Genomic DNA, 25,088 nt, shown 5'->3' on the forward strand with positions numbered 1-25,088 from the left:
TAGACCAGACAGGGCCTGGACTGGTCGAGTCCCACGCTCCCTTTCCTGCGAGCTCTTCTTCCTCGTGGTCTTCCATCCTGCCGCCAGCCGCCGCCTACTGCTTCTCCCGCTGGCCGCTGCCGGATCTCCTCTCGCCCCACTACTACCTTCTTTTCCCCCATCATCGGCCGTCTCCAGGTCTCCTTCACCACCGGCACCTCCTTCTCCCCATGGCCCACTGCCCCGCCAACTCCTCCGCCGCCGGTCCACCTTCTACGCGTGCTGCGCCGCAGGCTTCACCGATTCTCCACTCCCTCGTGAGATTGATGCCTCTGCCCTCTGCCTTCTCACCCCTCCTCCACCCTAAAGCTATGCCTACTGCAGCAAGGCAGAGAGGTCCATCCCCCAAACCAGCAAAATGTGGGGGCTGATGAGATTTGCTACTGGTACGTAGATCGGGACGGCTGATCAATGGTCGAGATTCATAATTGTAAGAAGGCAAATGCGTAATTTCTATTCTCTTTAATAATTCATTTATGCTCTTAGCAAATCACGATGCTGATGTAACACATGCTATCTATGTGATTTCTAGAAAAATATAGAACTAGCTGGCCTTGAACCAGCTTCAATAGTAGGGAATGTTTCTTTGTAAAACTTTAGTTGGCTCCCATATCTTCCATACTGCATTTGGGTGCATGCTTTATGCAATTAACATTAGTTTTTTTGTATTCAGGGTGCCATGCCAACAGAGATATTTGCAGCATGAGGATGGATATTGATCAGTCCTACCATACCCCTGCAAATGAGGCTTTGCATGCTGGGGGTTCTTGTTGGACATCCACCAAGAGAACCGACAATTTGGAAAAAGTAAGGAGCTCTGTTCGGTCTCAGGATGGTTTGCGTGCATGAGGTCTTGGAACAGTGGCATCAGACAATGATTAATAGCAGTGAGATTTTTGAACCATTGCCGAAGCTGAGGGTGTTGTCTTATTGTGTAATGGATAACCCTCATTTAGATCTGGAGTGAGGTGATAGGAATAGTAAGCAACAGTAGGAAACCAACGCAATCTCTTACTATATAGTTGTGTGAAGATGCTCATCTATCCTTCAGCAACTGCAAATTTCTTAATCCGATGCAAGAACCAGGTCATAAGCATTAGTGACACCATTTAATTAAGCAAATGATCATGTTTGTACCTTTCAGCTGAGCCAAAGATTCTAATATATTTCTGTTTAGAATAGGAAATGATTTTTATGCGAGAAACTGCTTTTTGTAGAAAAAAACTTCTGTTAGCAACTAAATCGATTTTTTTTGCTCGAACATAATAAATCGTATTAAGATTGCATTGTAGACCATATGCTCCATTGCCTATTGTTAGTGCTTTCAGAAGTACCCACAGTCTCATGCTTTTATGTAGTACATTGGCTCCACAATCTACACTGGCTCACTAGCGAGCTGGAAATGTTTTGTGTAAATATAATGTAGCCTTTGGCTATTTCTCAAGCATCAGAAGTGCCATAGGATAGATGGATTGATAGCCGAAGTTTACTGACGATGTAGTCCTGGATCATGGTGAACTTGTGCTGCCATTTTGGCTGGATGTTATGTGTGCGCACCTGCATATCCAAAACATTAACGTGTGCATCAAAGGCGCTCGCTCGCGCGTGCCATGTCATCAGGTCGATCGGGTGTGAGGGTTGGCGAGGAGAAAAAACAGATCGAAAAAAAGAAGATGGTCGATTGGGCAGCGGCCAGATAACGCCTCCACTGCTTTCTCTTCCCCACAAAGCAAACCCTCACCTCCCAGGTTCACACGCAACCTCCGCTCGTCTCCTCCGCCTCTTCCTCCGGGTGTACTTGCGGCTGCAGCGGGATGGGAGTAAAGGGGGCGAGCAGGATGGGTGGCCAGCTGATTTCTTCGAAGGATCTGGAGCCCAGGGGCGACGCCGGTGAGTAATCAACCAGTTTCTCAATCCTTCTTCCCATCCACTTCTGATTTGTCATTATGCCCATCTAGCGGAGGACCGGGAGTGGGGGCGATGGCCAGGCCTGGTGGTGACGGGACGATTTAGTGCAACGACGCCGTGCTCGTCGCCGCCGTCGACTCCAGCGCCAGTGTGCCCCTTGGCACCTCCCGCGCCAAGGTCTATTTCCTTCCTTCCCCTTGCTCCCCTCGCTCCCACCCTCCCTCCCTCCATTGTTCTGTGTTGGATTCATTCATCATGGTTGCTGCTCGCTCCTGTTCATATTGATTGGATCGGGTCGATGGCTGCCGCAAATCATTGGCGTTAGCGTTGACATCAATTGGATCGGTTCTTGCATGCAATGCAGGATCAGATTTTGCCTTCCGGCTTGTGAAGCATCTATCTCTAGGATCTGTGCCATGTTACAAAACCTGAACTTGAGTTGTTTTTCAGTTAACTGAAACACACCAGAGAGGTTTCAGACTTTCAGTTGACTCAAGTAAAGTTAAATTGATTGACTATTTGTACAGGTACTCGTTGTGATTAGGGTAAATCGTAACAACAGTTTAGCTTTCCAATTTTCATCCTTATAGCTGCATGAATTAGCGAAGTAACTGATTGTTCCTATTAACCTGAACTGAAGGTTCTTTATGTGGCACACGCCTGAACTCACTCAAGTTGATTCGCTGAAAGAAACCTAACTTGTCGGAACAGATACTGATTTAGGAATTCTAGCATTAGTTTACCTCTATCCCCTTACCACCGTGGTCGAGTTACATTGCGGATTTGAGCTTCAACTGTTCCGAGCTTATTGAACTCTCATGCGATTGATGCTTGTACGTTCACTGCATTTCCCCCTTCCTCTCCATCCGCTCTTGCCTGCCCGTCGTCTCCTTCATGTCCCAGCCTCTACATTTTCCCCTTCCTCTCCATCTGCTCTTGCCTGCCTGTTGTCTCCTTCATCTCCCAGCCTCTACATTTTCCCCCTCCTCTCCATCCGCTCTTGCCTGCCTGTCATCTCCTTCATGTCCCAGCCTCTACATTTTCCCCTTCCTCTCCATCTGCTCTTGCTTGCCTGTCGTCTCCTTCATGTCCCAGCCTCTACCATGTCATCCTTGCCGACGAGCTCGGCCTCTGTGGCAGCAGCCCCATGGCCGCCGGTATGTGGAATGAGAATGTCCAGTTGTTCTTCAACACTAACAGAGGTCCCCTTTCCTATAGATGAATGTTTCATTCATTGATAATTTGCAGTGCATGTCTATCATAATTCTGTAATTTATTTGTTCTTTGGACTAATGCATTGGTATAAAAATTAACTATTGAAGTCACATCTTGGAGACTACTCTGTTCTAGAATGCATGATGGAAGGTACATGAGATCGTTAGTTTATTATCTGGTCTTTCACACCCATTGACAGTGATCTCATTTGAAGGTTGGAGGGCCGGGTCTCCTCAGAATCATTTGAGATCGTCACACCAGTTTCTTCTAAAGCTGTATTTGAAGCTAAAAGGATGGTGCTTCTGTTCTTTGATTGATATTTTATCCCAGCATCATCGGAAACTAACTACTTGATATTTTGGTCTGCTATCTTACCTGTACTTGTCCCTTCAGATATATGGCACTCATTTTATTTTAAAAACAAAGTTGATTTATTGAGGAGCTGCAGACTATCTCAGTTTGCATATGCTTTTAGTGTTGAAAATAATTTAGCCATGTTTGAAACTGTAGTTAATAGCTTCATCTAAATATTGATCTGTTGTGTTATTGCAGGGAAGAGATGTGAAATGCTCAACTTAGGAGGGAGCATAGACAAGGTATTCCACACTTCCCATCCTCCTCCTATAGCAAAGGAACATCCAACATGTCATGTGTCGCTCACTAACTAATAAACAGGAATCTGAAGTTGGAAAGAAACAACTGGATATCAAAGCAAAAGGATCACGTCTCCTCTTAGAAATCAGCTAACTATTCTAATTCTGGAGACTCTTATGGCCCTAGATCTGCCAGGCAGTTGCAATTGTTGTTTTAGTCAAACTAAAAAAATGTTAACTTTGCAGTGTAAGCGGACCCTTTAGCAGGAGAGCAACACAACTGCTAGCTTCCCTGTAAGTTCAGTGTGTTTCTTAACTGTAAAGATCATTTCCTTATCAAGTCATTCTCAATGTGTGTTATTTCATTCTGGTGCCTGCATGCGGCAGTACAGGAGATGGATACGAAGTCCGTGGAGGGTCAGAATACAAAGCTCTACTAGGTGATGGAGCTGGAGAAGTTGAGTACTTCCAGTCTCTTGACGAACGAATCATTAAATGAAGGTGTTTTGCTGATACTCTTCAGTTTGGTTGCTCCATGATTAAAGCTAATTGACTTCCTTTTTTAATTCTCATGGAGAAATACATATACGTTACTTTCAGTGATTCCATGTAGAGTATTAAGAAGCTGAACATCTTTCTTTGCAGGGAGTTTCTGATCCTATTAAATGTCATTGCGGACTGGAGTACAATGTAGAACTAGGCAGGGATGCCATGGGTGCAAGATGAACTCATTATATAGATGACCACAGGTCCAGTGTGTTTAAAGTATGCATATGTGCGGCTGCCGTATGTACAGCTTGACAACTCCATATAGAGAAACTGGATAAAGTGCCAGTGCCGCAGGAGCAAAACAGCGCCCCAGATGAAACCAACACGGATGACGATTAACTTCTCTGACCTTAATCACATTAATGAGTGAACTTTCTTGTAATCCTTTTTCCTGACACTATAAGGCAATGGCTTAGCCTGATATTTTGGTAGTTGTGTAAGTTGAAACATGATGCTAAGCTGAACAATTTATTGTCCTTTTTTCGCATGATATCACATTTTGGTAGTTGTGAAGCCTAAACCATGATGCTTTTGCTACTGCTGTAGTCCCTAATGAAATTGTGAGATAATGTAGTTAAGCTAAGTTTCTTTTGTTTCAATAAAACAGATGCTGGTAGTTGCATAAGTTGAACCATGATGCTGGTTAAGCTAATCTCATTGATTGCACTCCCAAAAATCACAGGAGCCATTCAGAAAAAGGTATGGTAGTATTAGAAATTGATCGTGTAATGTACTGATTCAGACAGCTGACTAAAATTTTAATTGGGACACTACAGATTAGTAGAGTTCTTTACTGTTGAAATTTCTGAGGGGATTTATGGAAGGTTTGTTTATCTCTCCTCCCATTCCAAATTTCAGTTTAACATTTCTAGCACTTTCATTTTTCCTCAAAGTATTTTTGTCTGCTTTCGTGGTAAGCATACTATAGGTAGTATTCCATTATCACTGATATTTTATAGTTATAGTTGTACTTCTAATACAGTTTGTACAGAAATATGGTTGTTGAGTAGCATATTTTCTTAGGGTGTGTCTAGGGCACATCTAGATGTGCTCTAGTTATTGCACATCTAAGTGAGTGAATCAAGCATAAAGAGAAAAAGAAAAAAGAGAAAGAAAATATTCATACGAATCTTAATGTAAGATCAATGACATATGACTTAGATGTGCAATACTTATGGCACATCTAGATGTGCTTTAGCAAAACTGATTTTGTTACTAGAAGGTACTTGTGTTCCCATTGAATGAACTCAATGCTTATTTTTTGTTCACAAGCTCCAATATGGAAACAAAGTATGTTGTGGGGAGTGGGATGTACTACAAACTGATCTAAAATAAAGAAAGAGCAATCTTTGGGTGACAATTAGATTCATGATGCAGACTCAATGCAGATTGTCTTTCCTTTCCATTTGTTTCTTATTCTTGTCATCTGACGTTATATGCTTTTGTCTTGAATTACATGGAAGGTCAAGATGACCTCACACATACATGTTTCTTTTGTTATGTTTATTAATGTATGGATGCCTACTGACCCTAAATATAATTGGTTAAAATGTTTCCCAATGAAGTTTCTATGCTATATAAGAAAGTTGGTCTGAAATATTTGAAGTCATATTCTATTTTACAGGTTACTCGTATAGTTTCATAGCTGATTCAGTTGCATTAGTTCAGAACAAGTGTTTGTATCTAAAGCAAAGATAGCATATTTGTCTATATTTAGATAACTGTATATAAGTGTCATTAAGGATTATAAGCAAGATAAGTGCGCCCGGGATCGCCTCAAGAGACGCGCCCTGGGCGCGTCCCAACCACTAGTATTTACTATATGTGCCTGAGTCGGGAAACATTTGCTGGCCACTGGTCAGATATTTTTCTACCACATGTAACAATGGACACGATGATTGAACCCTCTTAGACGCACCTTGCAGTAGGATATATGGTTGATGAGAACCGTCGGGATGTCATTTTCAAACTCCCAGAGTTTTTTTGGTGACATGGGTACAGGCCCTCTGTATGTCTTCAGGGATCTGTCCCGCAAGGTAGTGATCAAGATAGTTGTGGAGATCCTAGGATGCTTTGGCTGGTTATGTACACGATAGCGTTGATTCCTTTTGTGAAATACGCATCTATAGGGCAGAAAGCTAATGATAATGGTGAAGGTAAAATTTGCAAAGCTGCATCCGTAAGAGATAGACACATAGCCAAAACTGCTTCCGTAAATAATGGTTTTAGTTCCAAAGTATGCAAATGATTTTGCTACATTGGAACTGCAACACACTGCTGATATGCTATGTTTCTATCTCTTGGGAGAGGCAGTGAAATATATTAGTTGACTACTCTGTTAATTTACAAGTATGTTGCTTGAGGTAACCATGGCACTATTCAGACTGAAATTCATTTTATTTCAGATCACAGGACGATATTTCGGGAGTCTAATGATCACGGTGCATTTGGTACAGCAGAGGACCATATTTTTGACTGATTTCATATGTTCTACAAAATTATATATTGGTTATTCCTTATTATTGCGAATTTATCTTATACTATGTTAGAGACGATGCTTATAACTTTATCAACAAATAAACCCTTGCGCAGACTGTTCTTCAGGTTCAGTGTTCAAATTGTTGAAAAGTAAGGTCTAGATCTGCAGAGTTTGGGTGTTTCTCCTCATGTGTACATTCCATAAAATGCATTCGCATAAAGCATAACTCATATAATTCATCCTGTACAGGAAAGGGAAAGTTGGATGATTTAGAGTTGTGTGAAAATTATTTCTCTGTTTCACCATTTTGTTTCTTTCTTAACTCTCACTTGCTCTATTTTCCAATCGTATACTTTTCTTTTGTATTATTGTACTAAACGCAGGTTGTTTGTCTATCACAGATATTGATGGCTTGGGAAATCATATGGCGATAGGGTCTGATGATGTCTGATGAAGGAATAGTCACAAGCAGAGATGGCCTAAAGGCATCTTGGATACAACTGTTCTTTTAGTATGCCATTGACGGACATAAGTCGATGTTTTCAGTCAGGATGAGCTTTGATTCTAAATGATATTAGATATGCACTCATGTACTTTCCACATGATTTTTCTTTGGTTTATTCAGTCTCTTGGGGTGCTCATAGAAGTAGGGTTGCGTATGTTCATACGCTTGTTGTGAGGGTCTTCGTCTGTATAAGTGTTTCTAAATAGACTTAAGTTTATTAAATTCCATATAGGTAATCCTTATTATTGAATAATAGTATTATTTGAAAGGGTTCATTTTCTACTCTTTCTGGAAGGATATACCAACGACAAGGACTAAGTGGCGCGGCAAAGCGTGCGTGCCCTTCTAGTCTATGTTACTAAGCTCCCTAGGATTGAAGGTCTCTTATTCAGTTAAGGACTTTGATTTTGATTAGATGTCCAATTTTGACTTGGTCTTAGGCATGGCCTTCTCTCGATGGATGGGTCCCCATGGTGTAAATCGATGATGGTGCGGGCCTTTTGTGTGTGTGTGTGTGCGCGCGCCTATATTTTTACTGCATCTTCGACATTTACAGCTGGTAGGGAATCAAAATATGTCAAGCTTCGATTTATTCGTTTTGACCGCACTGCCTCCATCGACCTCTTCATAAGGATCATGTTCCCGTGCTCCTCGACGCAAGTACGAACTATAGCACACGTGCACTGACGCAACATGCTATTGCTCTACTTTTATTGATTGGAGTCTTCAGGTCGATCGCTCCACTTAAAAACAATCAGAACACCATTAGCTAAACAAATGAAAAACGAGCAACTACCAGAGACTCTAGGAGGCAAATGGCGCGACAAAGTGCACATAATCTTCTAGTTATCCTACTATTTATAAAGAAAATTATTTATATCTACGATGCCAACCATATACAATATGAAAGTACGTTATCTGATGATATGTACTCTTTCCGTCCGGAAATACTTGTCCCTGAAATGGTTGTATCTAGACTTATTTTAATTATAGATACATCCATTTACAACCATTTTGAAGACAAGTATTTCCGGACGGAGGGAGTATTTGGTATTCTACATGTAGATGTTTTTCTCTATAAATTGATCAAAATTTATAAGTTTAACTTTAAAAAAAATCAGTAGACATTGTATTATGGAATCGGAGATTGTATTATACTGGCATGAACAGACACGATGACAATACATGCAGTCAGAACATGCACATGAACACAAGTCACAAACCAATGACCTAGCAAAGCGCTCGTAGCTCGATCTCAACTGGAGTGGAGGAGGCTCTTGAACCACTGCACCGAGCTCTTGGGGTATCTCTTGAGCTTATCGTTGTAGTCCACGAAGTAGAGCCCGAACCTGGACGTGTACCCGGCCGCCCACTCCCAGTTGTCCAGCAGAGACCACGCGAAGTACCCACGCACGTCGCACCCGTCCTCCCTGCGTTAAATCACCACATCATTTAGGGGCTCATACGGAAGCAGTACGTACACACTTTGCTGCAAAATGCAGCCATGGCAATGCGAAAACTAGAGTAGCACAGATTCAGAGATGATAGTGGTAGCACGGCGCAATACTTGATGGAAGCGGCCAGATTGGCGAGGTAGTCGTTGTGGTACTTGATCCTCTTGGTGTCCTGGAGGGCGTCCTTGCGTAAAATGAAGGGGCTGTTGCTGTCATCCATTCCTGCATCAGCATCAGGGATCACACACTGTCAAGCTCTGAAAGAGCTCTATTTAGGAGGATAATTCTCCAGGCCCGTACCGTTTTCGGTGATGTACACCGGCGGGCGGTTGTACCTGTCCTTGACATACTTCATCACGCTCCTCATCCCTCTGGGCACGATGTACAGCCATATCGAATTCGCCTGCGTAACAGCATTACACTTCAGTTCAATCACATGCAGTTTTACGTTTTACTAGCAGCACTGTCATCTTGGAAAGAATGTGTGGGCCCCAAACTCACCCTATCCCCAATCGGTTTGCCGTTCTTGAAGGCTGCAAATTGCAAAAGCATACTGTATCAACTATACATGCAGCAAGTACTAAGATAAGAAGCTAACTCGTGAAACTGTATTACAGATCAGATATATGACCGGTATGTTTAGTGTACTGCTAGGAGTAGCATAGCACGTCTGAGGAAGAGTGAAGCATGAAGGACCGTCATTGACTCGAATGTCGAGAGAAAATAAATAATCCCACCTGGGGTCCCGCTAGTATTACATGATTAGTTAACAAAAGTCCAAGCCAGGTCTAAGGTGGTCGACCAAAGTCTAAGCTAGTCAACAAGGTTCAAGGCAGTCAACAGAAGTCTACAAATTTGTCGTGATTAACAAGTCAAAGGAGAAGGCAAATAAATGACAAAAGTCAATAATGAAGGCAAGAAGAAAAGGGCAAAGTCTAAATGAGAACCAATTAGCCAAAGGTCCATTCATGCATGCTGAAGGGGAGTGGTGCACTGTGAACTATAGACAGTGTCGATGTTTCGTAACTGATGATGACGTATTTGTTCGGCGGGGCATGCGAGTGGTGGATTGAGATAGTAAGGCATGAGACATGGAGTTTACCTAGTTTCGGGCCTTTCGTGAGGAGGTAAGACCCTACTTGTGCCTTTGGTGATTATATTGCTCGAGTGTTCGCCGACGATAGGGAGAACCACCGAAGAGATCTGTTTCTTGGGTTACAAGATCTCGGCTCGTCGGTGAAGAGTAGGAAGATGGTGGTCAGTGAGAATCCTAGCTCTAGGATGATCTAGAATGTGTTGGATCCTCCCGAGATGGTCCCTAGCTCGCCTTATATACCAGATGAGCTAGGGTTACATGGCTTAGGCCGGTGTGTCGGTGGGCTCGCGCCTCATGGTCCTGCCGGACCTTGTTGCTGCTGGACGTCCTCTGGCTGCTGTGCCCTCCAAGTAGATGCTCCAGGGGTTGACTCTTGGGCCCGAGTGGCTGATTCGGTGCCACGTATCCGCGTGAGGCAAGTGCCTCATCTATCACTTCATCGACGTTCCATATCCTCCACAATAGCTCTCACTTTAATTGGTCCTCACTTCTCATGGATTTGTGGATCTAAACTTACCATACAACCCCTCCTACCTACCACCATCATGGATAGTCTATGGCATTTGTCGAGGCACCCTCCTCTGTATAAGGTCTCCAATGCACATGCTACTCATTCACTCTTACTTGAATAAACTCAAGAGGAGAGCACTATTTCTCTCGGGCCTTAGTATCAAGTTGCATTAGAGCCGAGTTTGAGGAATTGCGTCAGGACTCAGATCAACCTCAGCTAGGACTTCAAGAGAGACTTCAAAGGAGTTGTGTATGTCTCGGAGGCTGCGATCATCCAGCCCCACCCGAGGCCTTTTTAACAGAGGACTAGGCCGGGCTTAGAGGCGACTAAACCTATTCAAATAACATTGTTGTCACCGTACATCTATAAGGTTGTTGCACGCACCCTCGCTAACTTATCTGCGATCACTCTACTAAGGTTATGGCTCTTGTTCACAGGCGTGAGATATCTGCTTTAAGCTCTCTTTGGTCTTTGATGCCGCCAGGTTCTGTTACCTTTCTCTCTGATGCTGCAATTTTCTTCGAGCTGGGCAAGTGCGATGCTAGTGTGTGGGATTGAATCATGTTTGCCGGTTCGTGGTGGCCTGCAGCGAGTCCATTGCTGGCATTCTTGCACCTAAGCTAGCAGAAGCTCTTGTTCTCCGCTGCGATGTTTACTTGGCACGCAAGGGGAATATTAACTCGTCCGTCTTCGCCTCGGACTACCTTTCCTTGGTGTAACACCTATCGATGGTTGGTGGGATCTGTGGTGGCTGAAATCAAGTTTGTAGCGTCTGGCTTCACTTTTGTGGTCGGCAGAATAGTGTACCTTCTCATGTTTTAGCTAAATCATTTTTGAGCCCTAGTGGTCTTTCTATTTTTTTTATTCTACTCCAGATTGCATCTCGGAGACGCTTTGTAATATTGTTGCTTAATCAATAAAGTGTCGGCCTTCTCTTTAAAAAAAGATACTCCTAGTCGAAAGTTGTTTCAGTAACAATGATAAAAAAAATATCTTTTCTAACACAAATTAGAAAAAAACTGCTGAGATTCAGATAGCTGACTCACGTAGGCTGATGGTCCCGGTGTCTGCCAAGGTGTTGTTGAGAAGCAGGGCGATGATGTTCGTGTCGTTCTGCTTGGTGTAGTAGGTGGTGTAGTGGTTGATACCCACGAAGTCGAGGGTCCCCTTAACGAGCGCGGACTCCTCCGTCGTGAACCTCGGCAGCCTCTCCCCTACTCGCTTCCTCATGGTGGTCGGGTAGTCGCCGAAGAAGAAGGGGTCCGCGAACCACCCCAACTGGAACTCCTGCGCCCTCTTGGCCGCCTCCACATCAACAGCGGCATCTGACATCGGCTCATACCACACCACGTCGAACGCCATCCCGAGCTGCCCATTCTGCGCCGCCTGCATCAAGCTCGACATAGACATGGATATAATTGTCAGGATATGGCATGGATATAGCTAAAGTGAGGTGTGTGGGTGTGCGATCACCTTGTACTTCCTCCTGTACAATTGGGAGACGGCGGCGTGGGCCAGGATGAAGTTGTGGGCGACGATGTAGGGCTCGGTGCCGGAGTTGCCGGATTTGCAGTAGAGGTGGAGCAGCAGGGAGCAGCGACCAGGAGCCTGGATCCCGACATCGTAGCCATTGACGGCCACATTGTGCGGCTCGTTCACCGTGATCCAATGCTTCACCCTGTCGCCGAACGCCGCGAAGCATGTCTCGGCGTAAGCCACGAAGTCGTTGCTGCATTTTGAGATATTTTTTTTATCATTTAGACCATGCACTATAAGCCATGAATGAATCTGCATTAAGTTGCAAAAATTGCAGGTTAAGGGTGGTGTGTGCTCACACTATCTGCCTGTCCAGCCACCCGTTGTACTTGTCCTCTAGGGCCTGGGGGAGGTCCCAGTGGAACAGGGTCACATATGGTTGAATTCCTGTAAGATTAAGAATTTCACATGTCAGTGTTGATTCGAGGACCTTATCAACCCAGATTTTAGCTTTTCTTTATATATGGTTCCTCCCAAATTCATTTAATGAAGACCAACTCTACAAGGGGTTTTCACTTTTCACCAAAACGCAGTCACCACCTAGGCAAACAAAAGGAAACCAGCACCTCACAAATTCATGTTGTGATTCCATTCACCTTTAGCAAGAAGGGCATTGATCAGTTTGTTGTAATGGTCGATGCTAGCCTGATTAACCTGACCAACACCATCTACAAAAAAGCCAAAACATTTGCATATATCAGAATAGAAAGCAACCCAACTGACATCATGGACAAATCTGCTAGTGACCTACGTACTTGGGAGGATTCTTGCCCACGCGATGGAGAACCGATATGCGTCCATTCCCATGTCCGCCATGAGCTGTATGTCCTCCTGAAAAAGAACAACCATCCCATAGTGTCACAAAGAATTGTGCAAGACCTGCTACGTATATTAAGTACCCGTAGTTCAGTAGAGCATACTGCTTACCTCGAAACGATGGTATTGATCTACTGTGATGTCGGCATTGCTGAAGTCGCTGATCTTTCCTGCACATAGAGAAAGAGGAGATTTTCAAATATAAAAAAACATAGGAGGAAACAGGCAACACCTCTGTGTTATGGTTGTGTCTTGTGGAACCGGTCAGAGTTTCTAAGGGCTAAGGGCATCTCCAAAGCGGACCCTCAAACCATCTGCATCCGTTCGGACTGACCTGTCCGGACATAATTTGTCATCCAATGCGGTATTGTGTCGGTTTGGACGTTCGTTTTCCCGTAAACCAGAAGCAAACTAGAAAAGCTTTGCAGAAGTCCGAACATCCACATGACGAGCCAAAAGCCACCACGTGTCCTTCTTCCCTCTCCATATACATGGGATTTGGCTAAATGTGAATGATTAGCGGCATGTATTCGTCGGAAGGCGATTATTACCATGCTTCCTTTGACGGAAGGCGAGCTGCATGCTTGTTTTTTCCCTAATGTTCATTAGTTGCATAATCTAGCAATAATACTAATGGATGCATGTTTTGATGGAAGGTGCGTGTATGTTTTGGTGGAAGCTACTGATCCTCATTAGCATACTATTATGGCTACTTAGAGCATCTCCAACAGCCTTTGTATATTTGGCTAGGATTGCTAAAAAGTGGAAATATAGCAACTTGGCCCAAAAATGTTGCTCCAACAATCTTTGTATAAGTGGTCCCCTCACAAATTGTTTTGAAAAGCTTGCTATATTTGCACCCACACTTGGTATATATTTGCAAACTGGAGAGGCACTTGCTATAATTTTTAGCAGCCCAGTTTTTGTGGTCCCCTACATCCCTTTGTTCCATTGACAAATGGACCCCACCGCCCCTAGATTCCCGCTGCCCTGGGCATGGCACATGTCCCCACGTGTCATTGAGAGGCTTGCTAAATTTTATAGCAATGTTTTTGGAGCAAAAAACTATTGGGGTTGCTAAATCTTCTCTTTCCTCTTGCTATACCTAGTTTTTAGCAAGTCGGAATAGCAATGCCGTTAGAGATGCTCTTAGTGTTTGGTGGAAGCAAACTAGTCTAGCTACTGTGTGTTGGAATTTGGTCTATATTGGACCAGCCCAATAATCATTTTCAGAATTCCTAATAAAACATAGAGTCCACTCAACCAATTCATGTAAGGCAAGAGGTGGGACCAAAGTTTAGTCCCATACTGCTCACCTAGTAGGAGTTGGACCTCCTTATAAGGGAGATTGTTTCCCCACATGTATGAGTTTGAGGACAAGAGAGACATTCACGTGTGCTCCTCCTCCGCCGCCCGCCTCGCCGCGTCGTGGGTTGTTGGAATGAGTTGAGTCGTTGTCTAAAATTTTAGAACGCATGCTTTTTCCTGTGCCTATAAAAGAGAGGTCACTCCTCTCCAGAGAGACACATCAGGAGCGCTCTGCGTGCCTGCTGACCTCTTCATCACGAACGCCGAAGATGGGCAACAACGTCAGCGCCAACCCCAATGCTACTGCCACAGCTCAGTACGTGTTCGTGTTCTTTCTGTTTGAGATCCTACCATAGTTTCTTGTTCTAGCTTCTGTTCTAGATATGTTCCGTTCATACTCACTATTTCATGTGCTATTTGCATACTGTCTATCAGAGTGCATGGCTTTTGTCACACCCTAGCTAGTTCAAGCATTAGAGTGTGCATCATGTTTAAATTTCTCTTAAATTTGAAATGGGGAAGGCAGAAACCCCCAACACCCCCTGGAAACAACTAGGGTTTCCTAAAATTATTTTCAATGAACCTGAAATGCCCTTCTAAAAAGTTCACCCTCTTTGTCTTGGGTTAAAACCTCTGGAAAAATTGGTGCACATTTTTCTAGGTCAACAGAAGGTCATTGAATTAAATCATAAGTATTTGAATTTGGGCATTTAAATGCTATAAAATAATTTAAATGCCCAAATAATTCTGAAAATAAATGTTTGCTGTTGGAAATAATCTAAACAGAGCCCACAATTATTTTCAGGATTTTTGGAAACGTTTTAGTATTTTAATTAAAGCCCAACAGTTGCAGTTAAATAGAAAAACTTAAACAAATTAGAAAAAAAGAGAGAGAGGGAAGCTACTTGGGCCTTACCTGTGCTGGCCCAGCCCACCTGGCTCGGCCCAGCCGACTGGCCCTGCCAGTCGTCGTCCTCCTCACGCCAGAAGGACGCGGAGCGCGTGGCCGGCGCCCGCGGCCACATGCCGGCCACCTCCTGCTTCCGCCGACGCTTGGAGACGCCTAGGGGTGCCACGCGACCCCCACGTCCCCCTCTCATCCTCTCGCACTTTCCCCCTCGTCTCTCTCACTCTCCCCCGTGATGGCCGAGCGCGAACCTCGCCGCCGATCGCCGTAGTTGCCACCAGAGCCACCCCCTCGCCCCTCCGACGAGCCCAATAGCTCCGCCTCGTCGCCCTGCACCTCCCCGCCGACCCACGCGACTCCAACCGCCGCCGAACGCCGTCTTCGCCCTCGTCTTCAACCTCGGGCACCCGAGCCATCTCCGGTCGATTCACCGCCGCCAGGACCTCCCCGAGCTCGCTGACCCCCTCTCTGACTCCGCTGTGAGCTCCTCTTCCTTTTCCCGTAGCTCCCGTGCTCGTTTAGCCCCTGTAGCCGCCACCTCCACCGCACCCGAGAGCTCCTCGCCGCCGGCAATGGCGCCGTCGTGGCCAGAGCCACAGTGGCTCGAAGCCAAGCCCACCGTTGAGCTCAGCGCAGCACCAGGAACCCGTAGCCACCACCAGCTCCTTCTCCCGTGCACCGTAGCCTCGAAACCAACCCCGCCCGAACTCCGGCCGCCGCCACGAGCTCGATTCCGGCGAGCTCGCTCCACCCCAGCTCCTCCCACTTGCCCCACTAGATGCGGGCGAGCCCCAGCTACGCGTAGCACGTCTCCGCCGTCGATTTGGTCACCAGGGGACCAAATCCGAAGCCCTTCGCAGTCTCGGCCTCGCCGGCGGCTCAACGCCGGCGGGATTAGCCCCGCTGACCAGGGGTTTGACCCCAGTTTGACTCCCCTGAGTCAATGACAAGTGGGCCCCCTCTGTTAACTAAATCAGATTAGTTTTAACTAAAGATAATTAGCTTAATTAACTACTGACACGCGGGACCCACCAGTCAGGTTTGACCTGGACGTCCCCGTTGACCACTGACGTCACTCTGACGTAATGCTGACGCAGTAATTAAATTACTAGAATTATTCTTATACAGGAAATTCCAGAAAATAGTCAAAACTTCTAAAAATCATAGAAACTCAACCATAGCTCCAAATGCAAATATTTATATATGAAAAATGATCAGAAAAATTCAATCTATCCATCTGTAATGGTTTCATGCATGACAAAACAAGTTTACCTTGCTGTTTAAGTAGAATAAGGAAATGCACTATTAAGGCCATGTTTAATGAGCTAATATTTGAATCTTTGATTCAAATGAGTTCATTCCTTTCTATTATAACTTGCATTAGGCCAAGACACATTCATATTGCCATGTCATAGCATGCATCATATTGTTGCATACCGTCATGTGTTGATTGTGTTCCGATGTGTTCTTCGTGGTAGGTTCTGCCTCCGAGGATATTCACGAGTATCCAACTGAAGGGCAGTATCCCACTACCACTCCATCAGGCAAGCAACCCATTGATCATTCCGATACAAACCCATGTTCTCGCTTCTGCTCTTGTTTACTGCATTAAGACAACGCGTTTCAATCTGCTGTGTGCTACGATAGTTGAACCCTTATCGTCTGCATGACCTGTCATTGCCACAGTAACTAGATGAAACCCACTAGCATGTGTAGGAGTTGATTGAGCCATGTATGTGATTCCTACCTTGCTATGCCTGCTATGCTTAGAGTTGTGTCAGGTCTGGTTCATCTGGGTGATGGGCTAGAGTGAAATGCTTATGTCGGTAATGTGAGGGATGTGTTGAACATGTTTTGGTAAAGGTATCGATGAGAGGCCATGTAGGAGTACATGGTGGGTTGTTTCATTGAGGCCGTCCCTAAGAACTGAGATCTGTATGTGTGATTTAAGATGCAGTTACTACCGTACATTGGGCCCGAAACCAATGGACCCTCTCGGCTTCTTAATCACCTTAGTACTCTGTCCAGGAGTTGCAAATAGTTTCTGGTGTTTGTAGGTTATGTGTTGGCGGCCGTGCGTAGCGCTGACCCTAGGGGTGGGCTATGTTGCGGTAGATACACCGTGGCCGGGTATGCCGAGCGCCCGTTTGGCGTCTCGGGACCCTGTTCACATCGTTCGGGGCCGTATGTGGAAACCTCGGCCGGACTCCCTGCGGATGGAACCTGGATAGGCGATAAACCTGGACTAGAGACTTAAGTGTTTAGGTAGGCCGTGGCCGACACCCTCGCTGGGCTTTCGCTTGAAGGTTGCCGAGTACATGTCGTGTAAGCGGCGGTAAGTGGTGAAAGCGTGTATGAAGAAGTACACCCCTGCAGGGTATAAAACTATTCGAATAGCCGCGTCCGTGGTAAAGGACTACTTGGTTGCCTATACAGTTCATAGACAAGTTAATGGATACTGCTAAAAGACTCAAGATAAGTGTGAGTACCGAGGATGGCCCGCTCGTAGGATGACGAGGGAGGATCCCCGGTGGAGTATTGTGTTGGTGAGTAGTGGACTCGTGTGCGAAAACTATTTTACTGGTGGAGTTCCGTAGGATAGCTTAGCCAAGAGTCAAAGCTGTCTTGCTGCATTAACCCACCACCTTCTTGAGAATAAGCATGTATAGTAGGATCTGATGTAAGACTTGCTGAGTACCTTGTACTCATGTTTGCCCATTTATTGTTTTCAGAAGACTACACTGCCCCCTCCGATGGGTTTTATGTAGACCTTGACGTCAACGAGTGACTAGCCATCCAGGTGGTGATCCTGGCCATGGAGGGCCCTATGTAGATAGACAGGCTTCGAGAAGCCTTCTTTCTTTCTAGAGTCTGTACTCAGACTAGTTGCTTCCGCATGTGCTTGTATGATTGTATGACTTGAGTGTCGGGTCATGTGACCCCTATCTGTATGAACATGTTATGTATGGCTCTTTGAAGCCTTTAAATAAAGTACTTGAATTGTAGAGTTTTGTTGTGATGCCATGTTGTATGTACTCATATCGGGCATATTGTGTGTATGATTGAAATGCCTGGTATGAGTGGGATCTGACAATCTAGTTGTTTATCCTTGGCAGCCTTTCTTATGGGGAAATGTAGTCTAGTGTTCCTCGAGCTATAGTAGTCCGCTACAGCCCGGTTCACCGGAGTCCTGCTAGCCCAGCACTACTGCTCAGGACACTTGACTGGCCGGCATGTGTTTCACTTCGTTCCTATGTCTGTCCCTTCGGGGAAATGTCACGTGGTGATATCCGGAGTCCTGCCTAGCCTGCTACAGCCCGGGTTCCCCGGAGTCCTGTTAGCCCAGTGCTACAGCCCGGAATCACTCGCTGATGACCGACATGCTCGATGTGATTCATGTATGCCTGTCTCCATAGGTCTGTGCCGCTTTGGGTTCACGACTAGCCATGTCGGCCCGGGTTCTCTGTCATATGGATGCTAGCGACACTATCATATACGTGAGCCAAAAGGCACAAACGGTCCCGGGCCATGGTAAGGCGACACCCGTGGGATACCGTGCGTGAGGCCGCAAAGTGATATGAGGTGTTACCGGCTAGATTGATGTGACTTGGAATCGGGGTCCTGACAGCTTTTCTTATCTCTACTATAATAGTCATGTTTTATCTACTATTTCTATTAATAAAATCGCATGGTAAATCGCTCATATTTCCAAAATTGTGTTTGGCGGAAGCTAGCTATATGTTGTATGTTTTTTTGCGGGGTTAGCTATATGTAGCATGTTGTTAGTGCTGAAAATCCTTGTCAGCGGGAGTAGTTCAGCTAGAAGAATAGTTAGTTGTGTACTAGTTAGCCTTATATGCATTTTCATTTAGAAGAATGCTACTTTTTAAAGTTATATAGTATTGGATGACTGCTACCATATCACTATCAGTGGACTACTGGTCTCCACTGGTCAGCGAATGAATGCGATGTTTGGTTTGAGGGTTAGCTTTGGAGATGCCCTAAGTCTCAGCATGCTTTGACTAATTTTAGGTCTCTTTTGGTTCATAGGATAGGAATATCATATGAATAGGAAAATCATAAGAAGTGAGATGCCCTACACCTTAATTCCTATAGGAAAAGGGATGTCTCCCCGCCCGGAGCCTCTCACTTTAATCTGGGCAATTAAACTTCCCCTGAACATTCAAATCTTCCTGTGGCAATGGATCTCGGGCCAGGTACCTATAGGGGAAGAGGTACTCAAGAGGAATGGCCCAAGAGATTGGATTTCCCCCCTGTGTGGGACGGCAGAGGACTCGAATCACATCTTCTTCACTTCCGTGTCTGCACAATTCCTTTGGAGTTGCTTCCGAGAGGTGGTTGGCAGACGCTGGTGCAACAACAATTTCCCAGACCTCTTCAAGGAAATCCAGGCCTCTCCATAGCGTTCCCACCACATTAGGTGGCTGGGTATTGGGGTGCTCGCATGGATGCTATGGATAGTCCAGAATAAGCTTGTGATCCAGCGTGCGCCTCTTCGATGAGCTACTGACGCGGTTTTCAAAATGTGTGGCTATTTGCAGCTCTGGCGGTAGCCGCCCACAGGACCGAGACGCCATCAACATCTTCATTGCAGATCTTCGTGCGATGGCCCTTCGCTTGGCGCCTTCGCTTCCTCCACCACCACCGGAGCCGGATTAGCCACTTGTTGTCATTGTGGCATGGCAAAGCCACTTGGGGAGCCTCCCTTGGCCTGGGCTACCTTTTTCGTTTTATTTAGGACTTGTTGAGTTGTGCCCTCAGTAAAACCCTCTTGTACTTTGTTTGTGTGGTTCTTGTGTGTATGTGGTGTGAATCTTTATGTTGGATCTTTATGGCTCTGGTGGTTTTATTTTTATATAAAGCGGCGTGAAAGCCTTTTTTGGTAAAGACATGTCATTTGATGCATAGGATATAAATTTTTTCCATTTAGTTTAGGCTAATACTTTTCCTTTTGAAATATAAAGGATTGATTCCTATCATACATAGGAATATGAATCCATTACTACAAACCAAAGGGCTTCAAAGAAAAAATTTCTACAAAATTCCTATCCTATAGAATTCCTCCAAACCAAAGATGGTTGCCCAATACATTAAGTTCAGTTAATTCTTACCCACTATCAGCTTATCAAATACATGAGCAAACTAGACCAAAACCCTATATGACTAGATCAGCACAGCCTTGTTGATGCCTTCCCAATACTTGGAGTCCATATCTATGGTGGAAGTTGTCCCACCAACCTGCTAGTGCATTTTTGGACCCGCGGATGCAACTATTGAATGATCTGCCTTCAAGATGCTGATTGGAAAACCACTTCATGTTCGTGGTGAACACTATTTTCCAGTACTTATTGGTCAGGCTCAATAGCGATGAACTTGCGTCGTTAGGCTTCCCTGGTTAATATCAACACGTTCAAAGTGATTCCCATCTTTGTAACATTGATGTAATCTACCAATGTTTGTGCTTCACAGCATAGCCATCACTTCTAGAGATGCCGAATCAGTTACACCTTCAGTTACTCACACAGTGAGGAAGCAAGATAATTACCATTATCGTCCCAGGCTATTGCCCTAGTTTCTCCATTCACTGAGTTCTTTGCTACCGTGACCTCAGCATTTATCTTGACGATCCTCAATAGCAGTGGTACCTATTTCACTGATGTTTGAGTTGTTCCTTATCATGCTTTCAACAACTTATGTTCAGTGCATGAGAGATCAGAAATGTAGCTCTGAACATATCCAATGATCGAGCCTGTACTTTGATATATGCTCACATGTAGTACCTTCCACCGTGCTTCCTCGATCACCCACAATGTGATCAGATGAAGTCGTCTAGGTTAATACTTTCACTCAAATGAAAGAGCCATTCTTTTGAGTAGAGAGAGATTGACACACACATATGCTATGTCAACGATTCATCTTCTAATTCCCAAACACAACCAGAGTCGAGCATACAAGAGAGCATGTCTTCAGGAACCTCCTGTTGAGTTGCATATGCCGCAAACTTCAGTCCAGACAATGTTTCTATGCTTGAACAGTGCCGTTGCAGGTACAAAATTTTAAGACAGACGCCACGCAAAAACCTAGATTTTAGAAGGTACATTTACCTTCCATAGCTCCAGGAATCTTCGGTTTTGCCACTGCTCGACCTCGATGTTCCTTCTAACCAACCCTCTTTCTTTCTTCATTCTGATTAATATTTTGTATGCGGATCATACAATGAAAATTCTCATTATCTCAGGGTACAATGCCCAAAAGTCCCCATGTGCTCTATTCTTAGCGATATTAACCTGATAACATCTCCATCTAAGGAAAGAAATTGCTCGGTTGAACCTATGTTTTTACTTGTTCACATATTATGTGTAAGATCTTGAAGCGTAATTTATTTTTCTTTTGCATAATACAATCATCACAACTAAAATCATTTGAGATGTGAGAGAATTACATGTGTATTAAATTCATATTACCGTATGTGCTTCAAATTAGTACTGCTCAATTGTAAACTAGAGAGTTTTCATTATCTTCATGTTTTGTATATATACTAGTGGTGACTTTATGTTGTAGAACAACTTGAATGTTGCAATGACGAGCTTCCTTAAATTCTCTAGGTCTTCATGAGCAATAAATTTGGGTGCATCACTGCCTAGTTCATTAGGAGAGCTTTCAATAGACTTAATTATAGCACTATGTGCATCCAGCTGTATGGCACTCCCTACTCCTCGCATTAACATTGATTATAAGACCTTAGCAATGTTGAATGACCAAGGTGCATTGATGCAAGAGTATCTTTATTTTTGACTTGTTCCAACACCCATTATTATTCTCTTTTTCATGTAAGTGTTAAGGTCTAGACTTGCGCTTAGGTAATGCATGAGAATGCTGCATGAATAATGCAGAAAGATTATGCAGTAATTTTACTTGGCCAACCTTTGGTTGGGTTATGACCAGATTGCCATTAAAGCATAAAGACGTCGAACAATGATCAAAGCTTAATTCTCAACATATTATATTGACATTCTTTCTAATACATCCTAGTTAAAAGGATTGATAGACTACTCACATAAAAAAGGAACTCTTTCTTTTCCAAGAGCCATCGTATAAGGTACCTCAAAGTTTAGCATGCTTGGCTTGAAGAAATTTGAATATGGAGTTGGCTGCACAAATGAACAGCCGCCGAAGAACCTCGAAAAGAATGAAGAGCATTGTCGATAAGGGTCACCCTGCATGAGGCCTTTCCGGTTGTACAGTGGTGCGCCAACAATTTCATGTGTTGTGTGCTTATTTGTACCATGTATTGTATCCTCATTTGTACTCGTAACTTATACATATTCATTCTATCAATGCACCGATACGCAAGCTTTACATATTCGCGAAAAAAGTTTCCATCTAGCTATCTCATGTTAGTGATGTGTGTACTAGTGTGGTGGTGCCACTGGTTCTTATTTGCGACTATCTTGCCCTTATAATTGTTGAGAATGTACGTGACTACAGGGCATTGAGGGGACGTACTAGCTTTGGGTTATGAATGTTCTTTTTTACATGGTATGTGTCTTATTTATTTATAGAATAAAGATCAAGTTACAAGGCACTTATACACCAATCTTACATGACTGAAATGATAGCACAATCATATGCAAAATAGCAGCGGCTGTCCCTCTCCTTCGGCACCACCGCGGTCACCAAAGGGAAAGAAGAGAGATCACCTCTTCACCCAAACTCGGCGCGGCTCCATCGCTGATTTGCAACTTTATAGACCTTCAAAGTAGTTTGCCAAAAGCAAAACCATTACCATTGAAAAAATCAGACCGGAGAAACATGTCCCCGGACACGCTAGCGAACTCCAGATCCGACACCCCTGCACGACGGCGATGTCGGAGGAGGAAACTACAACTGTCAGCCTCCAACCACAAACCCAGCAGAAGATGCACCATCCTCCAGTTGTCACTTGCGTAGGCAACCGTCTGCGCGTATTTCTAGATGACAAAACCTCCCTGCTTCACCATGACATTGGAGACAACACCGCAGCAACGGGGACAAAGCAGAAAGAGAGATACACCTGACGGAGTCGCCGCCGCCGCCTCACCGACACCATCCATGAACCCTAACACCGCTGATATGAACGATGGGCAAACACACGATGCCATCAACTCTGAACACCATCAAGAAGGGCACCGTCGGTGTGGGAGTGGAATTGAGGCAGATTTATTCGTCCGGACGCCGCTCCCATCACCCCAGCGGCGCACCACGATCTACAAATCCAAACCCTAACTACACAGCGGCGGAACGGGGACGCCCCTCCCTCCTGCCGTCGGAGCAGCAGATGGAGGGAGAGAGGACCAGCCCCCTGGATGGTTGAGATCAGTGGAAGAAGATCGTCTCCCTAGTCGCGTGGCTCGTCGCATAGGCTAGGGTAGGTGTTGGAGTATAAGTGAATTGTTCATCTTTTCTCATCAGCTTAAGCTTTTGAGTTGAACTGGTTGATGCATGCAACTCAATATGGTATCAGAGCCAGAGATCTCGAGTTCGAATCCTGGCGGGCGCGTTAATTAAAATAATTACAGCCCACTCTAATATCCACGTATGCGGTCTGAGGAGCCTGCACGTGAGAGGGAGTGTTGGAGTATAAGTGCATGCAACTCAATAGTAGGGAAAACACGATTACGCATGTGACCGATCAACAATAGCATCAGCAGGGAAGGTCAACTACTATATACTCGTGGCTGAGAGTCGGGCCAGATTAGTGACTTGCCAAAAGGATTGTAAACATTACTTAATCAATGGAACTATCCTTTCCGTGAAAAAAAAGTATCCCTGGTAGTAAATACAAGAGAATTGTATATAAGTATATTGTATGTATGTGTATATATTTTGTATACGTACCGAAGGTGTGCGCGAAGGTGTCCCAGATGGTCTGCCCTCTCCCGTCCGCCTTCACCGCCCCCTCATACTGCACAAGACAATGCCGTATTATTTCACGTTCCAGCGGAAGATTTTATACGATCGAGCCATGTCAAGTGCGCAGTCTTATTAGGTGGAGTGGAGCTCGTTTCTGAATCAAATGTATACTATTGATCTCACCATGACATGGTTGGCACTCGGCACCACTATTTTATTTTATCTTGCATGATTGCCACTCGGTACCATGTGCGTCCACAGTCCACACAAGCCAAACGCACAACACGAGCACGGCGGCATGTGCCCGCGGTGGTCGTCTCCTCCGCCCCTGAAGCGGCGGGATCGATCGGGGTCGAACCGAGCATGTGGACGCACGCGCCGACTACGCCAGCTCCATCCTACGCTACGCGGCAGCGGCATGTTTTCGGCAGGTTTGCCGATCGAGGTCAACCCGCTAGCCACCGCGGCGCCGGCCAGGAGAATGGCATCCGAGGGATCGGGACAGGTCGCGGTAGAGCATGCATGCCTGCTCCTTGACTATGAAGATCGATCCGTTCTACTGTAGCAGTACATTGTAGTCTTGGCATGGCGACGAATGGTGATGAGTCGTTTAGTCGGTGACACAAAATTTGACTAGGGCTACTCAGTAATGGCAGTAACAACGCATGCATGATCATTTCCACACATGTATGGATGCATCCTACGGAGTCCAGACAATCAATGGCGCCGTCAGATTTGCCGGAAACTAGCTAGGGAGGGGCGGCGGATCGGAGCAGGGAATGGAGGAACCAACAGCAACAAACCTGGTACGCGGAGGATGCTGTGCCGAAGACGAACCCGTCGGGGAAGCTCCCCCTCGTGAGCACTCCGCCGCTCTGCGCGACGCATCCCCGCGGCGGCGCGGCGAGGAGGAGAAGCAGAGCCAGCGACGCCGCCGCCGCGAAGCTTTCGCGGCCGCACTGCCGCGGCATCTTTATCCCCATACCGCGAGCGAGAGAGAAAAGGCGGGAGGGAGGCGCACGACGTGGGGCCTGGGCTCCGGAGAGCGCCGATAGAGAAAGAGACGAAGCTATAGTGTGCGCGTGCCTATGTGTGTTTGCCGGCGTGTTGGCGGGGAAGTATTTATAATGGCGAGGGAAATTGAGGCATGCACGCCTTCCACTGAAAATCCATCGGACCGTACTGGACTGGGCGATCGCTTTAAGCGAATGAAGGCTAAAGCGATGGTTAGAGCAACTCCAACGGGCCGACCTAAACGA

The 25,088-nt window shown here is 45.3% G+C and overlaps 2 protein-coding genes across 20 annotated transcripts; one reads left to right on the forward strand and one right to left on the reverse strand.

Moving 5' to 3' along the window:
- LOC125552508 lies at positions 1-7,570 on the forward strand. Of its 19 annotated transcripts, none has more exons than XR_007303646.1 (11): positions 1-469; positions 713-1,929; positions 1,998-2,124; positions 3,715-3,758; positions 4,002-4,049; positions 4,148-4,256; positions 4,401-4,504; positions 4,912-5,003; positions 5,081-5,128; positions 6,710-6,754; positions 7,185-7,570. XR_007303646.1 is itself a non-coding variant. In XM_048716092.1 (5 exons), exons 1-4 carry the CDS (start codon positions 398-400, stop codon positions 2,050-2,052), a joined length of 516 nt encoding a protein of 171 aa, XP_048572049.1. In that variant the 5' UTR covers positions 2-397; the 3' UTR covers positions 2,053-2,124; positions 3,377-3,708. The 19 variants fall into 19 exon arrangements, 1 of the variants encoding a protein (XP_048572049.1); XR_007303641.1 differs by having other exon boundaries at positions 2-469; positions 4,143-4,256; XR_007303640.1 differs by adding an exon at positions 3,377-3,523 and having other exon boundaries at positions 3-469; positions 3,838-4,049; positions 4,143-4,256; positions 4,401-5,003.
- Positions 7,571-8,362: 792 nt separating this feature from the next.
- Positions 8,363-24,909, reverse strand: LOC125552510 (beta-glucosidase 6-like). Its single transcript, XM_048716094.1, has 12 exons — positions 24,633-24,909; positions 23,815-23,881; positions 12,813-12,871; positions 12,641-12,716; positions 12,482-12,553; positions 12,185-12,272; positions 11,823-12,078; positions 11,396-11,735; positions 9,244-9,275; positions 9,043-9,145; positions 8,856-8,964; positions 8,363-8,718 (listed from the first exon to the last, which is right to left on the reverse strand). Exons 1-12 carry the CDS (start codon positions 24,810-24,812, stop codon positions 8,544-8,546), a joined length of 1,557 nt encoding a protein of 518 aa, XP_048572051.1. The 5' UTR covers positions 24,813-24,909; the 3' UTR covers positions 8,363-8,543.
- Between the last annotated feature and the right edge of the window lie 179 nt (positions 24,910-25,088).

The sequence above is a fragment of the Triticum urartu genome, chromosome 4, assembly GCF_003073215.2.
Source record: "Triticum urartu cultivar G1812 chromosome 4, Tu2.1, whole genome shotgun sequence".
Classification (NCBI taxonomy): Eukaryota; Viridiplantae; Streptophyta; class Magnoliopsida; order Poales; family Poaceae; genus Triticum; species Triticum urartu.

Coding starts and splice junctions, on each gene's coding strand:
- LOC125552510 (XM_048716094.1), bottom strand. CDS start 24,812: ATGGGGATAAAGATGCCGCGGCAGTGCGGCCGCGAAAGCTTCGCGGCG. Junction 12,554..12,640: donor GTGGGCAAGAATCCTCCCAA/GTACGTAGGTCA, acceptor GCTTTTTTGTAG/ATGGTGTTGGTCAGGTTAAT. Junction 12,273..12,481: donor CAATGCCCTTCTTGCTAAAG/GTGAATGGAATC, acceptor TTAATCTTACAG/GAATTCAACCATATGTGACC.
- LOC125552508 (XM_048716092.1), top strand. CDS start 398: ATGTGGGGGCTGATGAGATTTGCTACTG. Junction 847..1,630: donor GAACCGACAATTTGGAAAAA/GTAAGGAGCTCT, acceptor TGTGCATCAAAG/GCGCTCGCTCGCGCGTGCCA. Junction 1,930..1,997: donor GGAGCCCAGGGGCGACGCCG/GTGAGTAATCAA, acceptor ATGCCCATCTAG/CGGAGGACCGGGAGTGGGGG.